General features: G+C 40.8%; 3 protein-coding genes across 9 annotated transcripts in view; 2 read left to right on the top strand and 1 right to left on the bottom strand.

Annotated features, from left to right (window-relative positions):
• The window catches only part of dclk1a (doublecortin-like kinase 1a), a 47,640-nt gene extending 40,882 nt beyond the window's left edge, over positions 1 to 6,758 (top strand). For 4 of the 5 annotated variants that reach the window (XM_042430476.1, XM_042430478.1, XM_042430479.1 and 1 more), the window contains 8 exons: positions 333 to 479; positions 1,706 to 1,839; positions 2,067 to 2,144; positions 2,268 to 2,364; positions 2,494 to 2,574; positions 2,696 to 2,809; positions 3,056 to 3,129; positions 4,363 to 4,515. In XM_042430476.1, coding sequence (XP_042286410.1) covers positions 333 to 479; positions 1,706 to 1,839; positions 2,067 to 2,144; positions 2,268 to 2,364; positions 2,494 to 2,574; positions 2,696 to 2,809; positions 3,056 to 3,129; positions 4,363 to 4,420 — 783 coding nt within the window. In that variant the 3' untranslated portion in view covers positions 4,421 to 4,515. Of the gene's footprint in view, positions 1 to 332; positions 480 to 1,705; positions 1,840 to 2,066; positions 2,145 to 2,267; positions 2,365 to 2,493; positions 2,575 to 2,695; positions 2,810 to 3,055; positions 3,130 to 4,362 lie in introns of all 5 variants that reach the window. The other variant, XM_042430482.1, reaches the window with a different exon arrangement.
• A 6,886-nt stretch (positions 6,759 to 13,644) lies between these two features.
• LOC121909786 (regulatory factor X-associated protein) lies at positions 13,645 to 17,156 on the top strand. The gene is made up of 3 exons (XM_042430486.1): positions 13,645 to 14,671; positions 14,902 to 15,012; positions 15,810 to 17,156. Exons 1-3 carry the CDS (start codon positions 14,243 to 14,245, stop codon positions 15,912 to 15,914), a joined length of 645 nt encoding a protein of 214 aa, XP_042286420.1. The 5' UTR covers positions 13,645 to 14,242; the 3' UTR covers positions 15,915 to 17,156.
• Positions 17,157 to 17,235: 79 nt separating this feature from the next.
• On the bottom strand, positions 17,236 to 23,946 carry smad9 (SMAD family member 9). Of its 3 annotated transcripts, none has more exons than XM_042430484.1 (9): positions 23,461 to 23,946; positions 22,040 to 22,166; positions 21,155 to 21,707; positions 20,155 to 20,370; positions 19,659 to 19,916; positions 19,376 to 19,486; positions 18,976 to 19,197; positions 18,096 to 18,352; positions 17,236 to 17,833 (listed from the first exon to the last, which is right to left on the bottom strand). In XM_042430484.1, exons 3-9 carry the CDS (start codon positions 21,351 to 21,353, stop codon positions 17,690 to 17,692), a joined length of 1,407 nt encoding a protein of 468 aa, XP_042286418.1. In that variant the 5' UTR covers positions 21,354 to 21,707; positions 22,040 to 22,166; positions 23,461 to 23,946; the 3' UTR covers positions 17,236 to 17,689. The 3 variants fall into 3 exon arrangements, with proteins under 3 accessions (XP_042286418.1, XP_042286419.1, XP_042286417.1); XM_042430485.1 differs by lacking the exon at positions 23,461 to 23,946 and adding an exon at positions 22,741 to 22,805 and having other exon boundaries at positions 22,040 to 22,162; XM_042430483.1 differs by lacking the exon at positions 22,040 to 22,166.

A 23,946-nucleotide genomic window follows, 5' to 3' on the forward strand; every position in this document is an offset into this window, starting at 1 on the left:
AAAATACGAGAAACTGAGACAGACAAAAGCCTGAGAGAAAAAGAGAAAAGGGTGAATTAAAGGGAGGGAAAATTAAAATGAAAAGGAAATATTAAAGACAGAGGGAGGAGATGTTTCAACCAAGATGTGGAATGAGAACACAGTATATCCCCGCAGCTGCTGAATAGATGAAAACCCCTCGCAACTAAATCAACTTTTTTTTTTTTAGCTGAAAACTATTCTCAGCTGAAAAAAGATGAGCAACTGTGGAAATTAATCTGTCAGGTTATGTGTGAGAAAACGCCAAACTAACTCCTGTGACAACCTACCCATCCATCATGATTTGTCCACAGGGCGGAGATCTGTTCGACGCCATCACCTCTGCCAACAGATACACTGAGAGAGACGCCAGCGGCATGCTCTACAATCTGGCCAACGCCATCAAATACCTCCACAGCCTCAACATTGTGCACAGAGACATCAAACCAGAAAACCTGCTGGTGAGTTCACACAAAGTGGGTCTTTACTGCATGCATCTGTATACATGGTCATATAACTTGCCGCAGTGTAGACTCCCTCTTCCTCTCGTTTTTCCTCCCTCCTTTCTGAATGAACAGTGAACTAATATCACTCTCACAGAGAGAGATGACTCATCCTTGCTGCCCTCACTTCTCCTGCACACTCCTTCTCTAGCTTCCCTCGTTCGTGCTTTCTCTCCCTCTTTCTCCCTTCTGTCGACCTCCTAGTTGTCCCCTCGTCCTCTTCCTCCAACTGCTGTTCTTAATCCCCTCCTTTGCCCTTTCTACCACCCTGAGTAACCCCGTACAAGCCATAGTCGGGGCAAGACTGACAAATATACCACTCCAGACATTGTTGAGTGGCCTCTTGTTCCACATTCACCCCTGCTGACCTCAGATGGGTTCCCAGCTTCTTTTTTTCTGTGTTTCTGCTACTCTGTCTCTACGTCTTTGCTTTCCACCTGTTTCAGTTAAATAAGCAGTGCTAAATAGGTTGAGTGGGCTGCCAAAAGAGTGATGCTTACACTTCTAAGTGCTGCTGCTTCACAAAGATGTGCTCTTTCTTTAATGTCAAATGTCCCGATGTGGAGATTTAGCAGGAATACACGTAGCAGGTGGACAAAATAACAAGAGCATCTTTACTGAACTATGTATGGAAGCAAATACAATAGCTGAACAATAAGTATGACCTCCATGAAGTATTGTCAGAAAGGAATTTGTGCAACTTTATGGTCATTTTTAAGATCATTTTTTTGAAGTTATATTATAAAATGCTACGTAATATTTTTTCCCACTGCCTGTTGCATACACATACCAGTGAGACTGGTGAATGTTAATCTCTGGAAGTGTGGATTAGATTAAAGTCTCTATGTGTAGGATTTGAAAATTTCCAACTGCATCAATCTGCATCAATCTTCACCAACAAAATTTATGCCACCAGAATAATTTGAAAGATACTATAATCACATACAATTCTACACATAGAGGCTTTAGATTATTTACACACACACACACACCTTATGGGAGACTTTGCATTACACACACGCAAATGCGGCAAGATTTACAACCATTGTTTATTCAGCTGCAGACAGGGGATTTATATACTACACACAGTCTTGATTATGCTCATCTCATTGCGGCTCTTTAAGACCCAACACTCAACAGCATTTGTTGTATGTGTCTGTATGTATTTTCTCATGTGCCTATAGGTGTATGAGCATGCAGACGGCAGCAAAAGCCTGAAGCTGGGAGACTTTGGTTTGGCAACTGTGGTGGACGGACCCCTCTACACTGTCTGTGGGACCCCGACATATGTAGCACCTGAAATCATCGCAGAAACAGGGTAAGTGCAACAGTAGCTGACTTTAGGTTACATAGACAAGAATTAGGAAAAGCAACCATTTATGTGACGAGACATCACTCCTTTAATATCATGACAGAAGAAAAGTCGTTTGCATTTTTTAAAGGAATTTTGTCTTAAAGGGAATTATACAACTCTGTATGTTTACAATAACCATCTTTTTCTCCATATTTTGGTTTAATTAATCTTATTTCTTTGTCTTTGTGCAGGTATGGCCTTAAGGTGGACATCTGGGCAGCTGGTGTCATCACCTACATCCTGCTGTGTGGTTTTCCACCGTTCCGAGGGTAAGCTCCATGAAATCCCACCATCACTTTTGTTTGTCTGAGTCCCCCTAATGGTTGTCAATAATAATGCATCAGTGTCTTATTTATATGGACACATTCATGTGGAAATGTTTTGTTTTGCAGGAGCAGTGACGATCAAGAAGTGCTTTTTGATCAGATACTTATGGGACAACTAGAATTTCCTCTACCGTACTGGGACAATGTGTCAGATACAGCCAAGGTGAATATCAGCATCTGTTTGTTGTGTTTGTAGTGTGAGCTGGATCCAGTCACACGTTGGTGGGAATTTCTTTATGTTCACCTTATACGGAGGGGATAAAAACTCAACATTGTTTGCTTGCTGCTGCAGGAGCTGATCCGATCCATGCTGGAGGTGGAGGTGGATCAGAGATACACTGCCCTCCAGGTGCTAGAGCACCCTTGGGTCACTGTAAGTACAGTGTTAATTAAGCTTATTGAGCTTCCTGTATGTTTCCAGTTGAAATATTTTCCCATGAAAATGTCTATTTTTAACCCTCCTCTCCTCCACTCCTCTTCCATGCTCGATACAGGATGAGGGTCTATGTGAAAATGATCACCAGTTGTCAGTAGCAGGGAAGATAAAGAAGCACTTCAACACCAGTCCGAAGGTCAACGACACCACTGCAGGAGTGTCAGTCATTTCTGTAAGTCACTACCTTTATAAACTACAGTACCCATAAACCAACTGGCCCGAGGGATTGATTGATTCATCTGAAGCTGTAGCTTTTACACTAAGTTTAACTGGTTTATATAGAAGTCTACGATAGTTTTCAGTTCTCCACCTCTTAAGACAGATACAACTTTTTCAATTAAGTTTGTGTCTTTTGGTATTTCTATATTCAATTGAACTGGTGTTTAGATTGATTTTGCTGGTTTCTCTTTGTGCTCAGTTGGATGACAGCTTTTCTATGCAGAGATCTGGGTCGTTGGATTTCTACCAGCACCCGGCCATGTACTGGATAAGGTACGCAGGTTTCCATAGAGACACAAACCCGCAAGAAATCAAAACAATCCAAAATAGTGTCTCTGACATTGATGTCTCCCCTCCTCCCGTCTCTTCGCACCGCCCTGCTGACTGGCTGCTGCTGTGCTGCTTTGACAGCTTTATGTTGTCCCTGCTCTGTGGTCTTTGTTCTTTGGCTTTTTGCTTCTTTCCTTTCATCCCTCGCTCGATGTGAGCACAGATTTCATACAGCACATGCATCTCTTGTCGTCTGTCTAAAGCCTTGTCCTCTACGTTGTGTCGCTGTATATCACTGTCTCCTGGATTTTGGAGCGTATGAATAAGGAAGTGCAAGTTACCCTGAAAATTACCCTTGTAAATGTTTCTCCATTTTCTATAAAAGCCATTTCTTTGAAAACTAAGCAAAAAAATTGAGATTTTCACAAAGTAACAGTTTGTTCACACGATTTCTTTGTGAATGCTGCCTTCCCAAAGAAATAACCCTCTTCCTGTGTTTGTTGCATTGATTTTCAGTGATTTTTATTTATTTATTTATTTTTTTGCCTGATGTGATGCTCCCCACCTGGCTGCCTCTACTAACACCACGGCTTGCTATTCAGCTCCTGTTGTGTGACTTTATCCATTATGGATTATGATCCATTATGATTCATGGAGGACCAGGAGGTTCATGGTTTTAAAGGTTAAAGCCTTTTATCGGTTGATATTCAAAGTAATTGGACACAGACAAGAGGAATTGATTAACAAGAGACTTGATTAAATTAATAACAAACAAATAAATAATGCATGAATAAACACAACAATTGAATGCATTAATCTAGCATTTAAAGGTCGTAAATAGATCTATCTATCTAGGAATAATAAAATAAAGCACTTAATATAATTAATAATACATTAATGAATACCAACATTTGGTGAAACAAACAAACAAACAAAATGACTCAAATTTTTCCCATAAAAAAATAGAAGTGTGGAGGTAGAAACAATAAAATAGATTTATGATCAGAATGAAAAATGTAAATATAAAAATTATTTAAAAACGTTGATGTTGAATTGCTTCATTTACATTTTTCCGTTTGTTAATCCGTCTTCTGACTGTCCAATTAAATATCAATGAATCACTTAGTAAATGTGTGCAGGGCTCTCCTGGTCCTTCATGCTAGATTAGATCCGCTGTGCTGCTGGATATCTGCATCAAAGGATTTAATAATGTTGTTCTCTTGCTCCCACATTCAGGCCACCCCTCTTGATAAGGAGGGGCAGGTTCTCAGACGAGGACGCCACCCGGATGTGAAGCCGCTGCCTTTGCAGATGATGCAGACAGTGACAACGCTAACATCATCAACAACAAAAAGACTTTGGGCGGAGCCTCCCAGTTGCCTCCCCAGCCTGCCCGTGGCCCCTCCCTCTCTGACCCCTGACACTTGCTCTGACCCTTCCCCAAACCCCAGCCTCCCATCTGACTCTGATGACATCTCCATCAGCTCAGCCAGTACCGTCTGCTCCCCCAGCTCGCCCTTCTAGAAAGGAGGCGGAGGGGAGGAGGGGGAGGAGGAAGTGAGGAGGGAAAAAATCCTCATCCAGCTCCTCCCTCAATATGGAGGAGGAGGAGGAGGAGACGTACACTTCCCCACACTCTCCTGTCTAGGGTCTACAGGGGAAAACTGTAAAGGGAAAAACAAAAAAGTTGAATCAGAGAGAACTTTCTGCTCTCCTGAATCCATCTTTCCAAACCAGGAGGAGAGATCGATCAAAGGGTGGATAGAGGACAAAGAGGGTAGAGAGATTGGGAGAGAGACTTCAGAGGCAACAAGAAACAGGGATCACAAGGCAGAGGGAAAAGGCAGAATGAGGTGAAAGACTTTTGTTTATTTTTAACGTTCTCTCATCTGAGCACATGTTGCAGACCTCAAGGAGCAAAAAAGGGGCGACAGTGTTGTTCACCCTTCAGTGATGATCTGGGCTCGACATGGAAACTTCCTTATGGTGGAACAGCTCTACAAGGCAATATGAGAATATGGACCAATGTTCATGTTTTATTGAACCTTATTTATTCATTCTTTATTCACTGCATTTTTTATATGTATTTCCCTTTTTCATAAAGGGTATGTTTTTGTTTGACTTGTCCTAAGAGCTTGGTGTAATGAGAATAATGGAAAAGTGTGTAGAAGTAGAGCTCAGAAACTTTGCAGTAGGCTACCGTGGACTCGATGAATAGTGGGGAAATGAGAGCTACAGTATGTAGAGGAAAAGTTTTTTCTTACAAAATGTGTGTTCATTGAAAAGGGGAAAGAAAATTGACAGAAATCGATCAAAGAAAGCACTTGTGCTATAATTCTGTGCTCCACACAGTTTGGGCATTGCCTTGCTGTAATGTTGGATTGCAGTATTACAGTTTACACTTTACACAGACTGCTATTTAGACAATAAGGGTGCATTTGATTGCTCCTTGTAATTTTGTTAACCGCTTCATTCGATCTTGAAACACAAAATTCTGCAGCATTCAGGTGCTTGTGTAGCAAACTCAACTCATTTTTTCCTCAACATTTCACAACCATTCTTGATATTTTGTGATGCTCATGTACACACATGGAGCCTTGTTTACATTTTTTTTTCCAACTTTAAAGGCATATTTCACCTACATATTCCAGCAGTAAAGAAATTTATAATTGTTGCAGCCCAGGTGTACCACTTGTATGGGTTTGGGGAAATATTTTAGATGGTAAATGTATACATTTAACAGCTTATGAGTGGCCTATTTGCACAAAGTACTGCAGTTAAGGTGCAGTCAAACAGGTCTGAGAGGAAGACAGTATGGATATCGGAGAACCAGCAGCAGTACAGTGGAGGAGGATTTATTTCAGCTCTGTACAAGTCTATCTGAAACCTCATTCATAGCTTCATTTTCTCAGATGAAAGCATGACAGACATACAGTAGCCTATTCTTATAAAAACAGTTTAGTGATGAAGTATTGTTTATATGTTATGTAAATAACATAATTTTATTTATTTTGATAGTTCACAATACAGTATATTTCTTTACTAGTAGTAAGTCTATGAGAACTTAAAAAAAAACAATCAGTCCTACATGTGTATCAGTCAGCAAAGAAAAATAATAACCTAGAGGAGATCATCAGGTCGAAATGAAACAATACAGTTTTGTTGAAGACGTTTCACCTGTCACTATTTCAACCTGCTGTTGAAGCACCTGGATGAATGAGATGCATCTACACAGACAGAAGAGAGGAAGACGCCACCTTTGCTTCTTGCTAGAAAACTGGGAATGATGTCACTTCCTTTGCAAAAGCAACCAGTTTCCAGTAACTGATGTAAGATAAAAAAAACAGAGGAGAGGCCAGAGGAGTGACAGAAATGCAGAGTAATTTCAAGTTTTGGCAGATGATCTCCCTGCAGTCGTCACACGTGTCTGTAAGTTTCTGTATTTAGCATATTCTCATTATCACACACATACAGTAATGTGCCGCCATATTGACCTGATCAATATGAATTAGCCGTGCTGCTGAAATCCACACACTACAGCACATGGGCACATGTGGTTTACCAAAGTGCTCTCACAGCTGCACCACAATATTACAATCTGTTGCAATACCAATACCTGTACCTCTGTTCAACAATGGTCTATCAATACTAATAGTAATAATTAAAATATGTTTCAAAAACTAATTGTCTGTGTCTTTCGTAGAGCTTAAGTGTGATTTCTATGTTGTGTTCCCATTCCTATTACATTCAGAAGGTGCACTGTTAGATTTTGATACTTCAGCCTGTAGAGTTCAGTGACTTTGCAGTCCAGTTGCAGAATTACTGGATTACCAAAAATGCAGTGAAACACGAGGCTTTGTTTGCTATTATTAACTGTTATCTGCTGGAGTGACACTTGATTAGAAGAGTACTCGATATGTTGTTATGAATCCCACAACAGTTGTGGTCAGAGATGTGTATTTTGTGTACTTGACATGGCAGGTGCACAGGTGGGATGATAGAATAGAGGGACTTTATCAGGCCAATTTATTCAAGCAAATTTACTTTTGGCTTTACAGTTACATAAAAATAAATAATTAAAATCAGAACAGCACAATGTACAGTTCAGCTTCAAGTACATTCAAGAAACTGGGAAGTCACATGTGGCATCAACAATAGTAATAACAATGTTTCTCCCCCTATATCCCATAAGGTCTTCCAGATGGGAGCTTGCAAGTTCAATGAAAAAAGAATATAAAACTCTTCACAGTGTGCTTCATAGGTTTCTGCCTGTTACAGAGCAAATGCAGCATCTCAGACAGCTGCCTCTGTGCTTTCCTTGTGATTTTACCAGCCATATTCCCAGACCTTGACAGTTTATTTCTATTCTTACCTGCAGGAACGGGAGATATCTTAGGTCTGAACACTTTGGTAACTGTAAAATATATCTGCCTGTAGAAAAGCTGTCCAACTTTCTCAGATGTTGCATAACTTTCAACTTTCTGAGATGCTGTACGTCTCAAATATTTTTGAAGAGTATCGTCTTTCCGGTGCCTGGCAGCCTAAAGAACATGCACGCCCTGTGCCTGTTGGCTGAATAACTACTGAACAACAGCAGATAGGTCACTTAGCTGATAATTGATCGTTTGGGTCCAAAGTTATAACAGAGTAATTCAGATTCATCAATATAATGGTGAATAATAATGAAAAGACAATCCTTGTTGGTGTTTATTGAGCTTCACTTTTGAATTGGTGGTTTTGGCATAATCTGGATTGTGACTGGAGCAGAATAGCAAGGAGTAGTGGTGGAATATCTGAGGATGAAGATATGGATCTTCAATGAACAAGAATTGCGAGTGATAGGAAAGGAGCAGGAAGGAAGGAAAAGAACAGTAACCTGGTGATGTCAGGCAAACGGGCACTCTAAGATGATGTAGAGTTTAAGATCATTCTTAAATTTAAAGCAGTACATGAAATATTGCCTGTAAGTCCATGCCTTAACAAATGGATTGAGGAAAGCACTTGGAGATATTGAACCCATAAGGTGTTAAAGGTGCAGTGTGTAGAATTTAGCGGCATCTAGCAGAGTGGAATATAATATTCTTATGTATGTTTTAATTAGTGTATAATCACCTGAAAAAGAGAATAGTTGTGTTTTCATTACCTTAGGATGAGCCCTTTATATCTACATAGGAAGCGGTTCCTCTTCCATGGAGGCCGCCATGTTGCACCGCCATGTTTCTACAGTAGCCCAGAATGGACAAACCAAACACTGGCTCTAGAGAGGGCCTTTTGCATTTTTCGCAAATTTCGTGGCCACTGTAGGTTCCCCTACACACTTGGAAGGGGAGGGGGAGGGGTGGGGTATTCAGTTGGTTGCAATCTGCAACCTCACCACTAGATGTCACTAAATCCTACACACTGGTCCTTTAAGAGATGGCAGTTTGTTGGTGAAGTGCAAAAATGCTGAACAGAGAAATAATGTGCTTAAACTTCAAACAGTATGTAAAAAAGAAATAGCAGAAAGAACAACAATTGGTGAGAGAAGCGGAGTTAGGGGAATGATATTGGGATTTTCCCTGGGAGAAAACGTGGAAGTGGAAATGCTTAAAGGAGGAACAATAACAGGAATTAGACAGCTGCAGGCATTTAGGAATGGTGAAAAAGGTAACAGTCCATCAGTATTTCTGGAATTCAAAGATGAAGTTCTTCCTGGAAAGGTGATGGTTAGATATATGAGCTTTAATGTAAGAGCATATGTTCCTCCTCCTCTCAGATGCTTTAAATGTCAGAGATATGGCCACACTGCTAGTGTATGCAAGGGAAAGCAGATATGTGGAAGATGTGGAAGAGAACAAGCTTATGGAGCATGTTGGAGTAATAGTACAGTAAAATGTTGCAACTGTGGGGGAAATCACACATCAGCCTAGGAGGATGCACAGTGAGAAAACAGGCAGAAGATTGTGGATAATGGAAAAAGAAATTGAAGTATGATCCAAAGTAAGGAAGCAAGCTCAGGGTTAGGACTGTCACATAACTACCAAACAGGAATCACAATGGACTGATGAGTCCTGTTTCTAGCCTATTATCAACTGCTCAGAGAAAGCAAATACCAAAACAGAAAAAAATCAAAATTATAGTGAAGGCAGGAACAAAGTTCTTGAACATTGTTGTGGAAATTTCTGTAATAAGTATGGATTATAAAACAGAGATACTTCTTTCAGAGTTTTAATTCTCACCTTGTGCACAAAGTGGGACCACCAGCCACTGTGAGCTAATGGACCGAGAACAGAGCTGAGCACCTCCGTTTTATAGCTTCATACTCACATCCTAGAATAGCAGTTAAGAATAGCACAACAGACGTTGTGTTAAAGCTATCAGGAGAATATCACATGATGCCATAAGACACATTGGACAGGGGACTCCTCCAGGGGCCCCAAGTCTCATGCTTCAGTTTACCTACTGTATGCCGGAGTTTTCTCTATACTCATTATTAAAGCAACCTCACCATATGACAAACATATGAGGCTCCTATACAATGAATCTCCTATAGGAAACTCTCAAAACAACTTACACATTGGAGAATATAAGAATGCATCTGTTAAAGCATGATTATCAGCAAGCAGAATTAATCCATAGGTTCATTGTCTCAGACTCATAGGCGCTGATCACATGAAACTCATACTGCAAAGTAAAAGGTCAGAACACAATTCACTTCTGCAATCTTGCTGTGGTTTCACAAATCTACATTAAAACATATTAATGTTAAAACATTAATACATAAAGTCAAATATGTGAGAAGTCAACATTTCGGTCACAACATGAAAGGCTTGTCTTGAGAAAAAAATACATGCAGATCTTAATCAAGGAGAAGGAACCTCAGAGGGAAGTCCTCAAATTATCCCATAATGTTTATACTTCAGTGCAATGCTAGAAGTCTGATTGCAAATGAACAGGAGTTTAAAGGATATATCAATACACTGAATACAAAACCAGATGTTATATACATACAGGAAACATGGCTCAAACCAGCTCTAGATTTTATTATTCAAGGATATTCTAGCGTACGCAAAGATAGAACCAGTGGAAATGGCGGACGGTGTGTAATATTTATCAGACAAGGAGTAAAATATAGACAACTAACAGTACAAGAGTTAGAATGAATAGTTATCGACATATGGACCACAGAAAATAATAAATTTCTATAACCCATGCAAACAATTAGAGAAAGAAAAATTAGAATCAATTTCGGAACATTGTAGAGGGAAAGTAATCTGGTGTGGAGACGTCACTGCACACATGGCGGGACCAAGAAGATTCAAATGGAGAAACTATAGAAGATATAATGTATGAAAAGGAGTTGGTGCGTTTAAATGATGGTTCAGGTACCAGGGTGAATTTGGTGAGGGGTAGAGAATCAGCAGTTGATCTCATATTGGTATCACAATCTTTGGCTGGAATAAGTGGTTGGAAGGTATTGAAAGGAAACACTGCAGGTAGTCATCACAATCCAATATCTGTTAATATAGGAATGGAAAGTGATGTAGAACAGGATAAAAGAGAAGGGAGATGGAAATTCAGGAAGCAGATTGGAGCAAATTTAAAATATTAAGTGAGGGGAAAATTGAAAGTTGTAAATATGAATTAGTCAGTTAATGACTTGAATTCTGAAATCAGTAGAATTATATTAGGAGCACAGAAAGAGTTGATCAAAGTCAAAGTTAGTTCCATGGTGGACACAAGAATACACTAAAGCAATACAAATTGAAATAAGGCTTTCAAAGTTTTTGAAAAAAAAAAAAAAAAAACCCAAAACATTTTGATTAATTTTAAAGAGAAAGCAGGCAGCAGTGGGGAATATAATTAAGAGGGCTAAAAGAGAGTAATGGAGGAAATATTGTGATTCATTAGGTAGAAATGCACCATTAGAAAGAGTTTGGGGTATGATTAAAAGAATGTCTGGTAATAGGAAAGAATATGGATATCCTATAATGAAAGATGGTGGACATATGATAATAGATGATAAGAACAAAGCAGAATTAGTGGCACAGACTTTTGTTAAAGTACATAGTATAGAAAATTTGAATAATGAGGAAAAAAGGAGGGAGAGAAGGAACAATAGAGAGAAACATAGAAGCACTGCAGGATGAAAATCAATATGGAAATACAATTAATATGTTTTCAATGACAGAATTGAATAATATGTTAAAGAAATGTGGAAAGACAACTCAAGGGAAAGATCAAAGAAGCCATTTTATGTTAAATAATCTTAGTGATAGGAGTAAAGAAGTATTATTAAAGTTGTATAATAAGATATGGGAAGTGGGATCCTTCCCCACTCAGGGATAATTATAGATTATTTCCACTATCTGTAGACCAGGTAAAGATCCAAGCTTGGCAGAAAGTTTTGGACCGATAGCTCTATCATCTCATTTGGCCAAAAATGACTAATGAAAGGTTAGTTTATTGTTTAGAAATTGAAGGAGAAATAAAATGTTACCAAAGTGGATTTAGGAAAGGAAGAAGCACTATAGATCTTGCTCTGTGTTTAGAACACGAAATTAGGAAAGCTCGTTAACAAAGAATGTAGTGGCTGTTTTTTTATGTCATATGACATGATGTGGAAAGAGAGATTAATAGTCAAGTTGCATCAATTGGAAATAAGAGAAAAAATGTAAAGATGGAATCAAAGTTTTTAACTGATAGGATGATCTCAGTAAGAAGAAGGAGAAGATTTTAGTGGGAATTATTTAGTTGAAAATGGATCCCCTCAAGGTAGTATAATAAGTCCAATATTGCTTTCAATTAAGATAAATGAAATGTTTAGTAATGTAGATAGATCTGTTGGGGTCTCATTTTCAGATGATGGGAAAGTAGATTTTTTTTTACGAAAACAAAAATTGATAATTGAATCAATCCTAAACTATATGGAGAAAACTTAGAAGGAGTAGATTGTTTTAAGTACTTGGGGATTTGGTTTGACAAGAAGCTCATTTGAAAAACACATCTTGGAAAAATATAGTAGGAAAATGTAAAAAGATACTGAATATAATTTGATGTTTGAGCAGCAGAGAGTGGGGAGCAAAAGGTCTCCTATGTGGATATTGGTTTAATCAGGTCAATTTTTGATTATGGATGTATAATCTATGAATCAGCATCAAAGACATTATTGAAAAAAGTTGGACACAATCCAGTATCGAGTTTTGAGACTGTGCTGTGGGGCCATATAAAATTCTCCAGGTAGTTAAGGTCAATGAGATAAGAATAGCTCATAAAATGTTAAGCCCCACTGTGCCATTCTCTATTGTCCCACCATGGACCCTTGAAGCAGCAAGGGTCGATTTAAACCTGTTAAAGAAGGAAAAAGGAAAAAAATACAGGCAAAAATGAAGTCCGGAAATTTCGTCAAAGGAAATTATTCAGAATATGTTAAAGTATATATAGTTACATCTAAAACATTGGACAATAGAGTAGGGATAGCATTTATCATTCAAGAATTAAATGTAATATCAAGTAGAAGGGTTAGTGATGACTTAGCAGTATATACAAGGAGTCAAACCGATCAGAGTTTTGATGGGTTCTGATTCCAGTAGTGCACTAACAAGTATTAAAGACATGCAATCAGACACAAGGCATGACATAGTCCTTGACATAGTTCAAACAATATTCAGAATTAAGGAATAGAAATTAAATTCATGTGGATTCCTACACATATTAGTGTAGATGGAAATGAGCTGGCAGATAAATATGCAAAGGGGGCAACAAGAAAAGGAGAAATAGGTATGGTTGTAAATTATAGCAAGACTGAGGTTAAAAGTATAATCAAAGCCGAAATGAAAAGGAAATGGCAGGAAGAGTGGGGTAGAAGAAATAAGGGCCAGTACTACTACAGCATTCAAAGAAGAGTAGGAGAAATGAGAGGAAGCAATAGAAATAGAAAGGAGGAGGACTGTCACGGTGGAGTGCAGGCAGGTGGACCCAGGTGCAGACAATAGGGGCAGGCAGGAATGGTTCAGTGAGTTTATTGGCAAAAGAGAAGATTAAAAAGCTCACAGGCATGGGTGGGAAGTCCAAACAGTAGTTTCATAAAGTCCACAGAGCAGGGATGAAACAGGGAAAAGTCCAGACAGGCAGGCAAGCAGGTGCAGATATGACACAGGTTCAGGATTCAGAAAACAGACACTCAAAAGCAATATGACAACTACAACGATCTGACAGGGGAACAAAGGATCGATCCAGTATAAGTTGTGAGTGTCTGATGAGGGAATGAGTTGGCGGAGTAGGCCAGGTAAGTGCAAGACTGATGAGAAGTGGGAACAGGTGTGTAGATGGGGGAGAAGAGGGAAGTCTGAGGGCATCTGGTGGACAGCTTGAGGACGGCAGGTCTGGGGAGTTGGAGGAAAGCACATGGCCTAGGAGAAGTGAGCAGCCCTGCAGAGGGCTGGGGATGAAAGCGTGTGGCTGCAGAGAGGGACTGAGGAGCAGATTGCGACAAGGACGTTATATCAAGGATGAGGTTTGGTCACACCGGTCTGAACAGTACATTAAACATAACAAATAAGCATAGATAGATAGGATAGATAGATAGGTAGATATGAACATTGTGGCCTACAGGAAACAGTGCAGCATGTATTTTTATACTGTCCTAGATATCAGCAAGAGCGAAATACACTTTAAATTACACTTCAAAAGGAATCACATGACACTTGGTATTAGATAAGAGCTCAGGTGATGTAGGGTACAGAGCTATTTTCAGATTTTTAGAAAACACAGTAGGACCTAGTAGGAGAATTTAATGTAATAGATAGTAATTGTCCAGGAGGAGGCAGTGATACACCGAAAAGCTGTTTGCCAACCGCTTTTAAAAAACAAAAGAAGAAGAAGACAATTATTGTTATCGAAATGCAGCGAGGTCTTTGACAGGCTGTGTCTGGCACGATAACCAGCTAGAAATAATATTTCCTTCTCAAATCATGGTGTTTTTATGACATATCGCCTTCACAAATTAGCCAAACGCCTGCTAATATAGGAAACTGGGCGGGGAAATGCCGGCAAATAGCTGCATTAGCTAACCAAGCGGACTGAAAGGGGATCTTAGTTAGCTAGCTTGCTCCTGCTAACGTTACACGCCGCAATCATGAGCGAAGATGACAACTCGGTACCAGCAAACAAAGACAAAGACTCAACTCTCCTGCTCACCAAAGACGGACAGAGGTACTATGTGAGTAAGGGCGGAGTAGTCGACAGCAGAAATGTGATAACCCCGCACGAACCCGACAACAACGTCTCCTCCTACGACATGGACGACCCGGACGAGGAGAGCGACGTTCTGGACACTTCGGATCCCAGAGACAGCGCCGCCAGCCCGGAGGAGCTCAACGACGAGGAGACGTCGGAGGGCGACAACGCTCCCAAACAGTGCACCTACGAGGGATGCACGGAGACCACAACGCAGGTGGCCAAGCAGAGGAAACCGTGGATGTGCAAAAAACACCGCAACAAGATGTACAAAGACAAGTACAAGAAGAAGAAGAGTGATCAGGCCATGTCCAGCGGCAAACTTGATGTAAGAATAGGTTGCGGCCATAGTTAAACCCATATATAGGTACATATTTATTACACCCCCTCCAAAAAAAAAGGTATTTGAGAGATGTAACCTCAGCTTACTGTGCTTATGTTTACACTAGCTGGGCTGAATTGTTCTGTTTTTTTTTCCAGAGTTTATGGAACCACAACAAACACAACAAAACTCCCACAGTTAATTGCTTTGTTTGTGTCCTTCTTTGTGCTAATTAGGAGAACTCAGAGGAAAGGCCTGTGTCTGTGAACAAACAACGTCTGGGTGCCATGGGAGACCGGCCAGCCAGACCCTCCCTGATAGAGCAGGTCCTCAACCAGAAGAGACTGGTAAGTCACTGCCAATGAGATTGACTGATGATGGCGTCATGACACAGATGGGTGAAAAACTAAAGGAAAAAACAAAAAAAGTAGTCACTTAGTAAAGGTGTTGGTCCATCACAACCCTCCAGAACAGTTTCAGTGCTTTTTGGTATATATTCCCCAAGTCTCTGATGCTACTGGGGGGATGAACACAATTCTTCCAAAATCTCCTATAAGCATTCAATTTGGTTGAGATCTGGTGACTCTAAAGGCCATAGCATATGATTAACATACTTTTCATACTCATCAAACCATGCAGTGACCCCTCAAGCCCTATGAATGGGGACATTGTCATCCCAGAAGAGACCGCTCCCAACAGTATAGAAATCTTTCATCGTAGGACAAAGGCGATCAGAATAACTTTGTGCTGATAGTAGTGCCCTTGACCTTGACCTCTAAGGGGAAAAGTGGACTCCAACCATGCCACGAGCGGACCCTTAAAATTGTCACCCATCTGTATGTTAGTGTTTCTAGTACCACTGGGAACATTTAACGTTGCCTTGCTCAACAGTAACCCTGTGCTGTTGAGCACAGCTGAATTATTGTACTGCACCTGTTAAGCATTTAAGGTTCGACTGCCAATGTGTTTCTTGTGTCCTTCCATCCAAAGTGGGAGACAGTAGCCTTTAGTGTATAGAGAAATTTTAGCACGAGGCGTTATGTACCTCACAACAGCAGAAATAGACAACTAGGCATTGGATCTACATAAGTATCTGTGCTTGTGTTCCCTCATAAATTTGAATGTGTATCTGTGTGTCCCCCAGTCATTGCTCAGGAGTCCAGAGGTGATCAGTTTCCTTCAGCAACAGCAGCAGCTCTTGGCCACACAGAGTCGCAGCCAATCACAGCAGCAGTTCCAGGGTTGCTGACGCAGGCCGGCCAGTGCTTTGCCGTAGTATTTCAGATGTACAGAGAGCACTGAAGAGACACTGACACTTGATGCATAAATTGATTGTTACCTTACACTGTAAACATATGCTTCCTCTGCTAGACAACCATGCTGAAGAAAGAATATTAAAGGAATAAAGGGACGTTAGAAACTGGGCGAGTAGATCTGAATCCCTTACAAATAGGGGATTTCCATACACATGTGCTGGCTTGGCTTGACTTGGTTTGACACAGTGTGTCAGCCCAGTGCAGCAGGGATTTGCATCTCCATTGCAACAGTGCTACTAGCTTGAAGGTTTGTCTTTAACTGATGATGTGCTTGTCTTGAGTTGATGACCATTAAAAGCAGCGCCCTCTTTAGAGTTGTTTACTAAAGCCCCCAAGAAGTGCGTCAGGCTGTGACTAGTGGTCAAAGGAGCATCAAAACCTCCATAAAATGACTCATTTCACTTAAGAATATAAACCATTTGGTCCGATAACATTTGGAAAGTCTAGAAGAGCCACACCATTGAATCATTTTATCCCATTTGAGTTAGCGGAGGGCTCAACCAGAAGGTAGCTAACTCATTACTCAATGATGACAAAGCCCATCTGATGTCACCGCAACCCACTTGAAGTCAGGTCATGTGCACTTTGACCTGACTCCGGCTATGGTCCATCTCAGGCGTGACCCAGCACAACTCGATGCGTTTACACTGGAAATGGAAAAAGGCAGGGGGAAAAAAAGTGCATTTCTTTAAGACTGACCATGTAATAATGAAACATTGTTTGGTGCTGTTTATGAAATAATTTCCTAAATCCAAGCCAGCATTTCTTTTCACTTTTACTTATTGTTCCTTACATTTTAGTTACAGTTTGTGCTTTTAATGTTTTCTTTTTAACATGAAGTGTTGTTTTACGTGTGACAATCAATCCTGTAATGCATGTCTGTAGCGTCTTTTCAGCCAAATGGGGCTTTCAGGACTTGTTTTTAACACAAAATTTTATACACCCATTAATCTGAAACTTGCACAAACAGTACATTTTAACTGTATACAAAAAGAAACAAAGTTTCGGTGGAATGAACAGTGTTTATGCTAGCTCTCTTAGCTTTGTGTAGAAAAGTGGAAGTGATGCACCACATGTTGGTAAAGTGTGACGAGCAGAGAGAGGTTGTGTGCTGTATGTTGTTGTGTATATCCTCTGTTGTGAATATGAGATTAAAATTATGATGCTAACATTGAGAGATTTCTAAGACGGTTTTCTGAGTGTAATGTGAAGCTTTGTTCTTTAAAATTCAAACCCTGTAAAAAAACATTTGACTCTTGAAAAAACAACTTTAATGGAACAAGTACAAAGCAACCAGTACATGAAGTCCAAATATTAGTCAACAAATAGAAATACAGTACATACTACAATAATAACATTTATAATGCATAATAACACAAGTCTTTGAGTACCTACAAATATATACCACATTTTCTTGTCTTGGAGTGCAGTTAACATGTCCCAATGGAAACACAGAGGATTAATGCTAGTCTTGAAATTAAGAAACACTTGATCGTTTAACTACAACAGTAGTAAGTTAGCTATATGAAATTCAGTCATACATGTGTTTCATTTTTCTGGCATGATGCCACAAAGCTCTAACAGATATTTTTGTTCTTTTGCATGAGATGTCAAGAGAAGGACCGTCAGAAGGACATACAGAATCTACGACTACCTGTGTGAAGGAGCAAATGGCGCACACACTTCAAAGTGTGTGTGTGTGTTCATGTTATGACACTGAGGAAATAGGGTTGTGAGGGGAGCCCATTTGTGTGAGGACCTTATCCAGCCACTGCAGGGGCCCGTGCAGGTGCACCTCGATCCAGCAGGGGGTGCTAGTCACATCTTGACGGTGGTATTCAGCACCCCAGCCCTGAGGAGAGGACACAACCATAAATCTCAGCTGTGCATGTTAGCAGCTCAGTTAACTGTTAAAATTAATGGGTGCTAAGTGAACAAGTGTAATCTATATCCTTGTGTATAGTGCGATTCGACATGCTCAACAGCACTTCAAGATCAAAATAACATGTCAAGTTACAGTTGTAAACTCTGAGTGCACAACGAACCTGTTTTATTTAGCCATACCAAGCGGAAATGTGGCTAAATGTTTAATTTAACAAGAAAAAGTTCAGTACCTTAACAAAACTCATGCGGATGGTACACATCTTGGTGAGCTCGTAGACGACCTCAAAGCCGTGGTTAACAGACTGGGCGAGGAGCTGAGCAAACAGCTGGTTGTTAAAGATCTTGAGGCTGCAGCCGCTGGGGATCTTACACACAGTGGTGGCGTGGAAGCCGTGCTGGAAATTACAGTTGCGGCTCTGGACGAAGATACTGCTGTCGCTCAAGCACTCTGCGTAGACCTCGCCGCCTACGTAGTACAGGTGTAAACCTGAGAGAAAATAACACAAATAAATGATAAAGTCAATCCCGAGTGAATTGACTTAAATTTAGCAAAAATCGTATACATCACTCAAATGTTAAAGCATGTACGTAGAAAATGAAAATGCTCTTTTATTCATGAAACCATGTATAGCAAACGTTTAATCAAAGATATACATATTCAGTTACTTCATTGTGTACAAACTGAAACTCTGTGTTTTCCTCATATCCTGCCAGAGGGAACCCACAAGGGCATCTATGCTTGTAAATGAGGAATGTCTTAATAGTGTCTGAATAGGAGACTGAAATAGGCCTCTGTCTGACCACCCTCCACCGTTTCTATCACCCCTATCATTCCAAACCACACATATCCTTGCAGTGCACAGTTTACTATAACCCACAGAGACACTTGATGTCTGTCCAACAAAGGCCGGCTTTCTGTGTTCTTTTACCAGGAGAAAAAAAGGCAATATTTGGCCTGAAGGATCATAAGGCACAAGGATTCAGGAGGTATACACACTGGGCATCTATTAAAAAACTTCCCAGCAGTCCTTGCTCCATATTACATCCAATAAGTAAATACGCAGTAGAGTTGATCTGATATGAATTACCTGCCTGAGCCGTCCAGCCTACCTTTGCCTATGTGCCTCCGCGTGTGTTCGATGGTGGAGTTGCGGTTGACGTTGGATAACAGGCCGAGGCAGAAGCGGTTCTTGTTGTTGGATGGGTCTGTGAAGCCGTCCACCAGCACGCTGCGGGATGAGGCGTGGAAAGTCTCCCCCACTCGGTTGTTGAGCTCGTAGTAAGCTACGGAACACCAGTACTCTGGTTCCTCATAACATACCGGCCGTAAATCTCAACAGGAACACAAAGAAGGTTTCACTTATAGGTGAGTGTTATACATAAAATCTATCATATCATATACAAGTAGCTGTATATTGCAGTAAATGTACTACTCAATATAAATAAATATTACTTCTATTGTATGTATTTCTACTATCTGTATATCTCCGGTTATGTGAACTTAAGTTACCTCTGTGTGGAGCAGAAAATGTGAGTTTGGGGGTTTCCGTGGAGTTGCTGGGTTTCACATCCTCTTGAGGGGTTGTCTCCATCATGCTGTAAGGAGGTGGGGGAGTCTCAGCTGGAAAAGCATGTCACAAAGCACAGGAAGAGGATAAATGGGCAAAATCAAAAAAGTCGGAATCTGCCTCAGCAATGGTTAAACTGCATTCTGCACGTGCAGCAGGTGTTTGAATATTTCACATAAACTGTAACAAGTATCTTAGTATCAGCTTGCTTGTTTTGATGCCTACCTGTGATGTGATACGGACTGCCGGGCTCTGCAGAACTGTTGGGGGAGTTTGGATAACTCTGTGAGGTGGGAGACTGGGCGAGGGAAGAAGAAGGGGAAGAAGAGAAGGAGGAGCAGGGCAGCGGAGGGAAGGAGTCCGGGTAGGTGGCGTTCTGGGGCATCAGAGGCTCGTTGTGCAGGGAGGCGTTCCTGAACTTTGCCAGTAAACTGTGTTGAGGGTTGAACTCACTGTGGCGTGGGACCAGAACTGGCGGCAGCACTAAGAGAGAGAGAGTGTGGGGTTGGAGGGGGGTTGGGAGCGAACAGAGACAAAGAGAGACAGAGCAGGAGCCAGATGCTGTTATAAAAGATCATATTACTACAAATGCTTTTGGCTTGGGAACACTGTGATAGATCAGATGTCCTGTCTCTATTTGGGAACCCATAAAAGCTTTTCTGTTACGATATTAAAATTCAACAATGACCTAATTTAGGATGTTCTCCTCTCATTTTTGTACCTGGGGTCTCCACACGCCGGTAGTGGTAGGGGTTGACGCAGATGTCCTTTTGCTTGGAGCCGAAGGGGAACTCGCAGCACTCCAGGGCTTTCAGCTCGTGGTGAGACTGCAGGTCAGGCCAGCGCCACACCCGGCAGTAGATGACATGAGGCAAACCTTTCCTGTGGGACACCTGCAACCTGCCGTCCAGTGACCGAGGAATCGTCACACACTTGCCTGAAAGAATCAAACAGCATGGATCTCAATACTGCGCAGGCGTTTATATGTTTGGACTGCTTCTGTTTGTAGCCTTTATTATAGTTGTTACCTTGGTGATTAGACATAAATTAGCAATTACTGCTTTGTCTTGTGTTTTCTAGGGTATGCAAAGTATTTAACACAGTTAGTGTGAAAGAGTATACTGCGACTACCTATCATGCACTTTTTAAATTGAATTCTGCAGAATCAGCTGAAGCTTTTAAGTCACACTTACATAACAGAAACTCTGCTGTACTTTTGTATTTGCTGCTGCATGCATGTTTATTTATTTACTGGGATGATCTGCTTGTGCCATGTCTACATCTTCACTTAATCTGATGGTGCTGAATATGAATATAAACAATAAATAGTGAGAAGAGTTTTATAAACATAGATGATAATCGGACAAGTATTGATTTACAAAGGAGTCACGGTGATGCATCTGCTGGATAAAACATCAGACTACTGTGTTTACATTTGAGGCTTTTAGTCAGAATTTTTCAGTGCAGATCAAAATAGTGGTGGGGCAGGTTTCTGGGTCTTGTGCAAGAACACAATCACAAATGGCATCAAGTTTTTCACGATAAGCGAGCAAACATTACAGTAAGGTCAGAAAAAATACATTATGTTTAGCAGAAGCATGTTTTATCTTCTTTCCTATCCTTTAAACCATCTCAAGCTCTCTAAGGTTTATATTGTGACCCCTTACATGGGTCCTCCAGATTGGGAACCACTGGACTAGATTCAACACGGTGATACTCACTGGGCTGTCCGGGGCAGCTAAGGGCTCTCTCCAGCTCCTCCATTGCCCCTTTCTTCTTCTTTAATTTCTTCACTAGAGAATCCACAGCCTTTTCCGCCCACTTCTCCTCCTCATCCCCTTGTTTCCAGCCAAGCAGGCGCTTCACTGCCGGGCTGGTGAAGGAGAATAGGGATGTAATGGAGGCAGAAGAGTTCATCATGAGATGGATAAATAGGGGGCAAGATGAGCTGATGGGTGCTGTTAAAGGGATAAAAGTTCCCTTGGGGACAGGAGCGGGGAGGCAAATAATGAGTAGCCAGGACAGAAAAGAAACAGGGAGGTAACTATAAAAGAGGTAGCACAGTGAGTCTGTGTAAACAGAGGCTGGTTTTTGTATTCCGCTGTTACTTCCGAGCAGCGTCGGTGGAGGAGTTGGATTCCCTCCAGTGCAGTGCAAACCCTAAATCCCCTATCTGTGTTGGCACAGAAGGGATCCGGCAGCTCTGGATCCGAAGCCTCATGCAGGGAAGGTTATTCCACACACAGCCAGAAATCCAGGTCAAGTTTCAATCATCTGGCAAGAGAAGTGAGAGAAAGTATTAACTACTAATTTAGCTGAAACAGAGGCATTGAGTAAGAGTAAGGTAGAAAAGAGAACTTGGGATTTAACTGTAAGGGGAATTAAGCCAGAGTCACTGAGGTGGTAGGCTGGTCTGGAGTGATGACAAGAGCCAAATGAAATCTGAGCACCACATGAGCAAAATCTGCTCATATCTAACAACCTGGGCATGATAAGTAAGACGCATCAGCAGAGCACTGTTACAGAGACCGACCATGCCTGTGTCAAACATTCCACATGATGAAGAACAAGGTCGATATTCTCTGTGGAGAAAATGAAACACGTACCAAAAACAGTTTGAGAAAGAGCAGGGCAACATGGCCAAGCTCATTTCTAGATTCACCAACAATGAGGAATGTCCTCTCTGGCCTCTGTTTCTATGATCATGCCACTGACGCCCAGGAGCCATACTGTCTGGCCAGAACACATCACAGGACAGGAGGGGGAGAGGGAGAGAGGGAGAGAGAGGGACAGAGAAAGAGAAAGAGAGAGAGAGAGAGAGCTTTTGTGTTAGTGTCTTTCTGTCCATTTAAAAACTATTGAAAATGATCCTTCTCTCCAGCAGCACCAACTTATTGATAAATCACTCCAACTTTTCTCAGATATTCAGGAAAGTAAGTGAGACTCAGTAGTAAGTTAATTATGGTGATCTACTTGTTTTATATCTTGTAGCAGAACGTTCTGCCGTACAGACTCTGAAGACATCACGTTTTGACCCATGTGGTAGAAAACGCACAGTTTTTCATTATGTAGTAGGCTACAATTGTAAAAAATGCCAGATTACAGCCGCTCTTTTCTTCATTCTGCACTTTACCCACGTCGTTTGTTTGTGTTGTAGATGCACACATGATGCTGAGGCAGACAAAGAGTTTGCCACTGATTCTGGCATTAATATCCAATAACTCTAAAATATAAAACTTAACCACAAGTTTTTTTTTTATTATTATTTAGGATTGGCCTTTAAATAAGTTAGGTCTCAAATACGCACAGGTAATAAGCAGTGTCCTGTGTTTGTTGACAGAAATGTGACCAACACTGGTTTCCCGCAGACAAGCAGACAGACAGACAGCTGAGGTTTACAATGACAGCAAAGCGCACAAGCTCAATGCGGCATCAGTCCGCTGCTGCTGCTGCTGCTTTTATGGAGCCTGGCGTCACTCAGTCTGCAGGCTCAGATAGGCTAATTACCTAATGCTTTATCACCAGGACACCCCCTTCCCAAAAAAGTAAACACGCCAGCTTCCTTTCACTACACTGAGTCATTTCAATTCTACAAAATCCGGGTTCTGCCCTGACCTCTGAACGCACACCTTGACGGCACAACATGTGACCAGAAGCCTGACATACAAAATTATTCTAGTCATAGTTTGCTAACAAAGTCATTATTAATTTAAGTCAGAGATCTTAATACGGCACATGTATCAAAGCGGATACTGATGAATATCAGTGATTCTTTTCTTAGTCATCTACAAATAGCATATTGATTACAAAATCAATACTTTGTTTAAACCATTATATCACTATAATCACAGTTACGTTTCATCCACAGAAAGCTGCGACAGTGCAAGTGAGCACTTCTTAGGTATTAGGCAACATGTATTCAACAATCTTTAAAAATATATTAGTTTACAGTCCTGCAATAACATATAAAAACAAAGAAATCTGTTAAAAAATGTGATGAAAAGAAATGATTGGTTGATGTTCTCACCTCTGTTATGATAACAAGTGCATCGCAGACAGCCGTGAGCGTGTGGAGGCTTCCCTGTCTGACTGTAGGTCAGGCCAGCACACTGGGGCAGCGAAGGTGTGTGTCTGCTTGTATGTGTGTGTGGACTGTGTCTGTGCGCGTGTGTTTACGGTGAAGTGTCAAGTCAGCCTCAATAAAAAAGTGCATCCGGTTGCGTGATTCACATTAAAAGCGTTGCAAAGCGTCAGCTAAAACGAAAATCAGACTCAAAGATTCACGACAATGCCATGAAAACAAAAAGGGGGAAATGTTCGGTGAAATTCTAAATTCAGTTGCTATTCCACATTTAACATGTGCAAACCCCATTAATTACCCAAAATAACTGATGCATGGTGATGGCCAAATTCAACTTCAATAGAAACAAGATTGTTTTTTACACTTAAAGTGTATTTTTGAGCTGAGAACATATTATGGAGATATTTGAGATTCTGGATTTTGCAAAACAAT

Source organism: Thunnus maccoyii, chromosome 13 (genome assembly GCF_910596095.1).
Source record: "Thunnus maccoyii chromosome 13, fThuMac1.1, whole genome shotgun sequence".
Lineage (NCBI taxonomy): Eukaryota > Metazoa > Chordata > Actinopteri > Scombriformes > Scombridae > Thunnus > Thunnus maccoyii.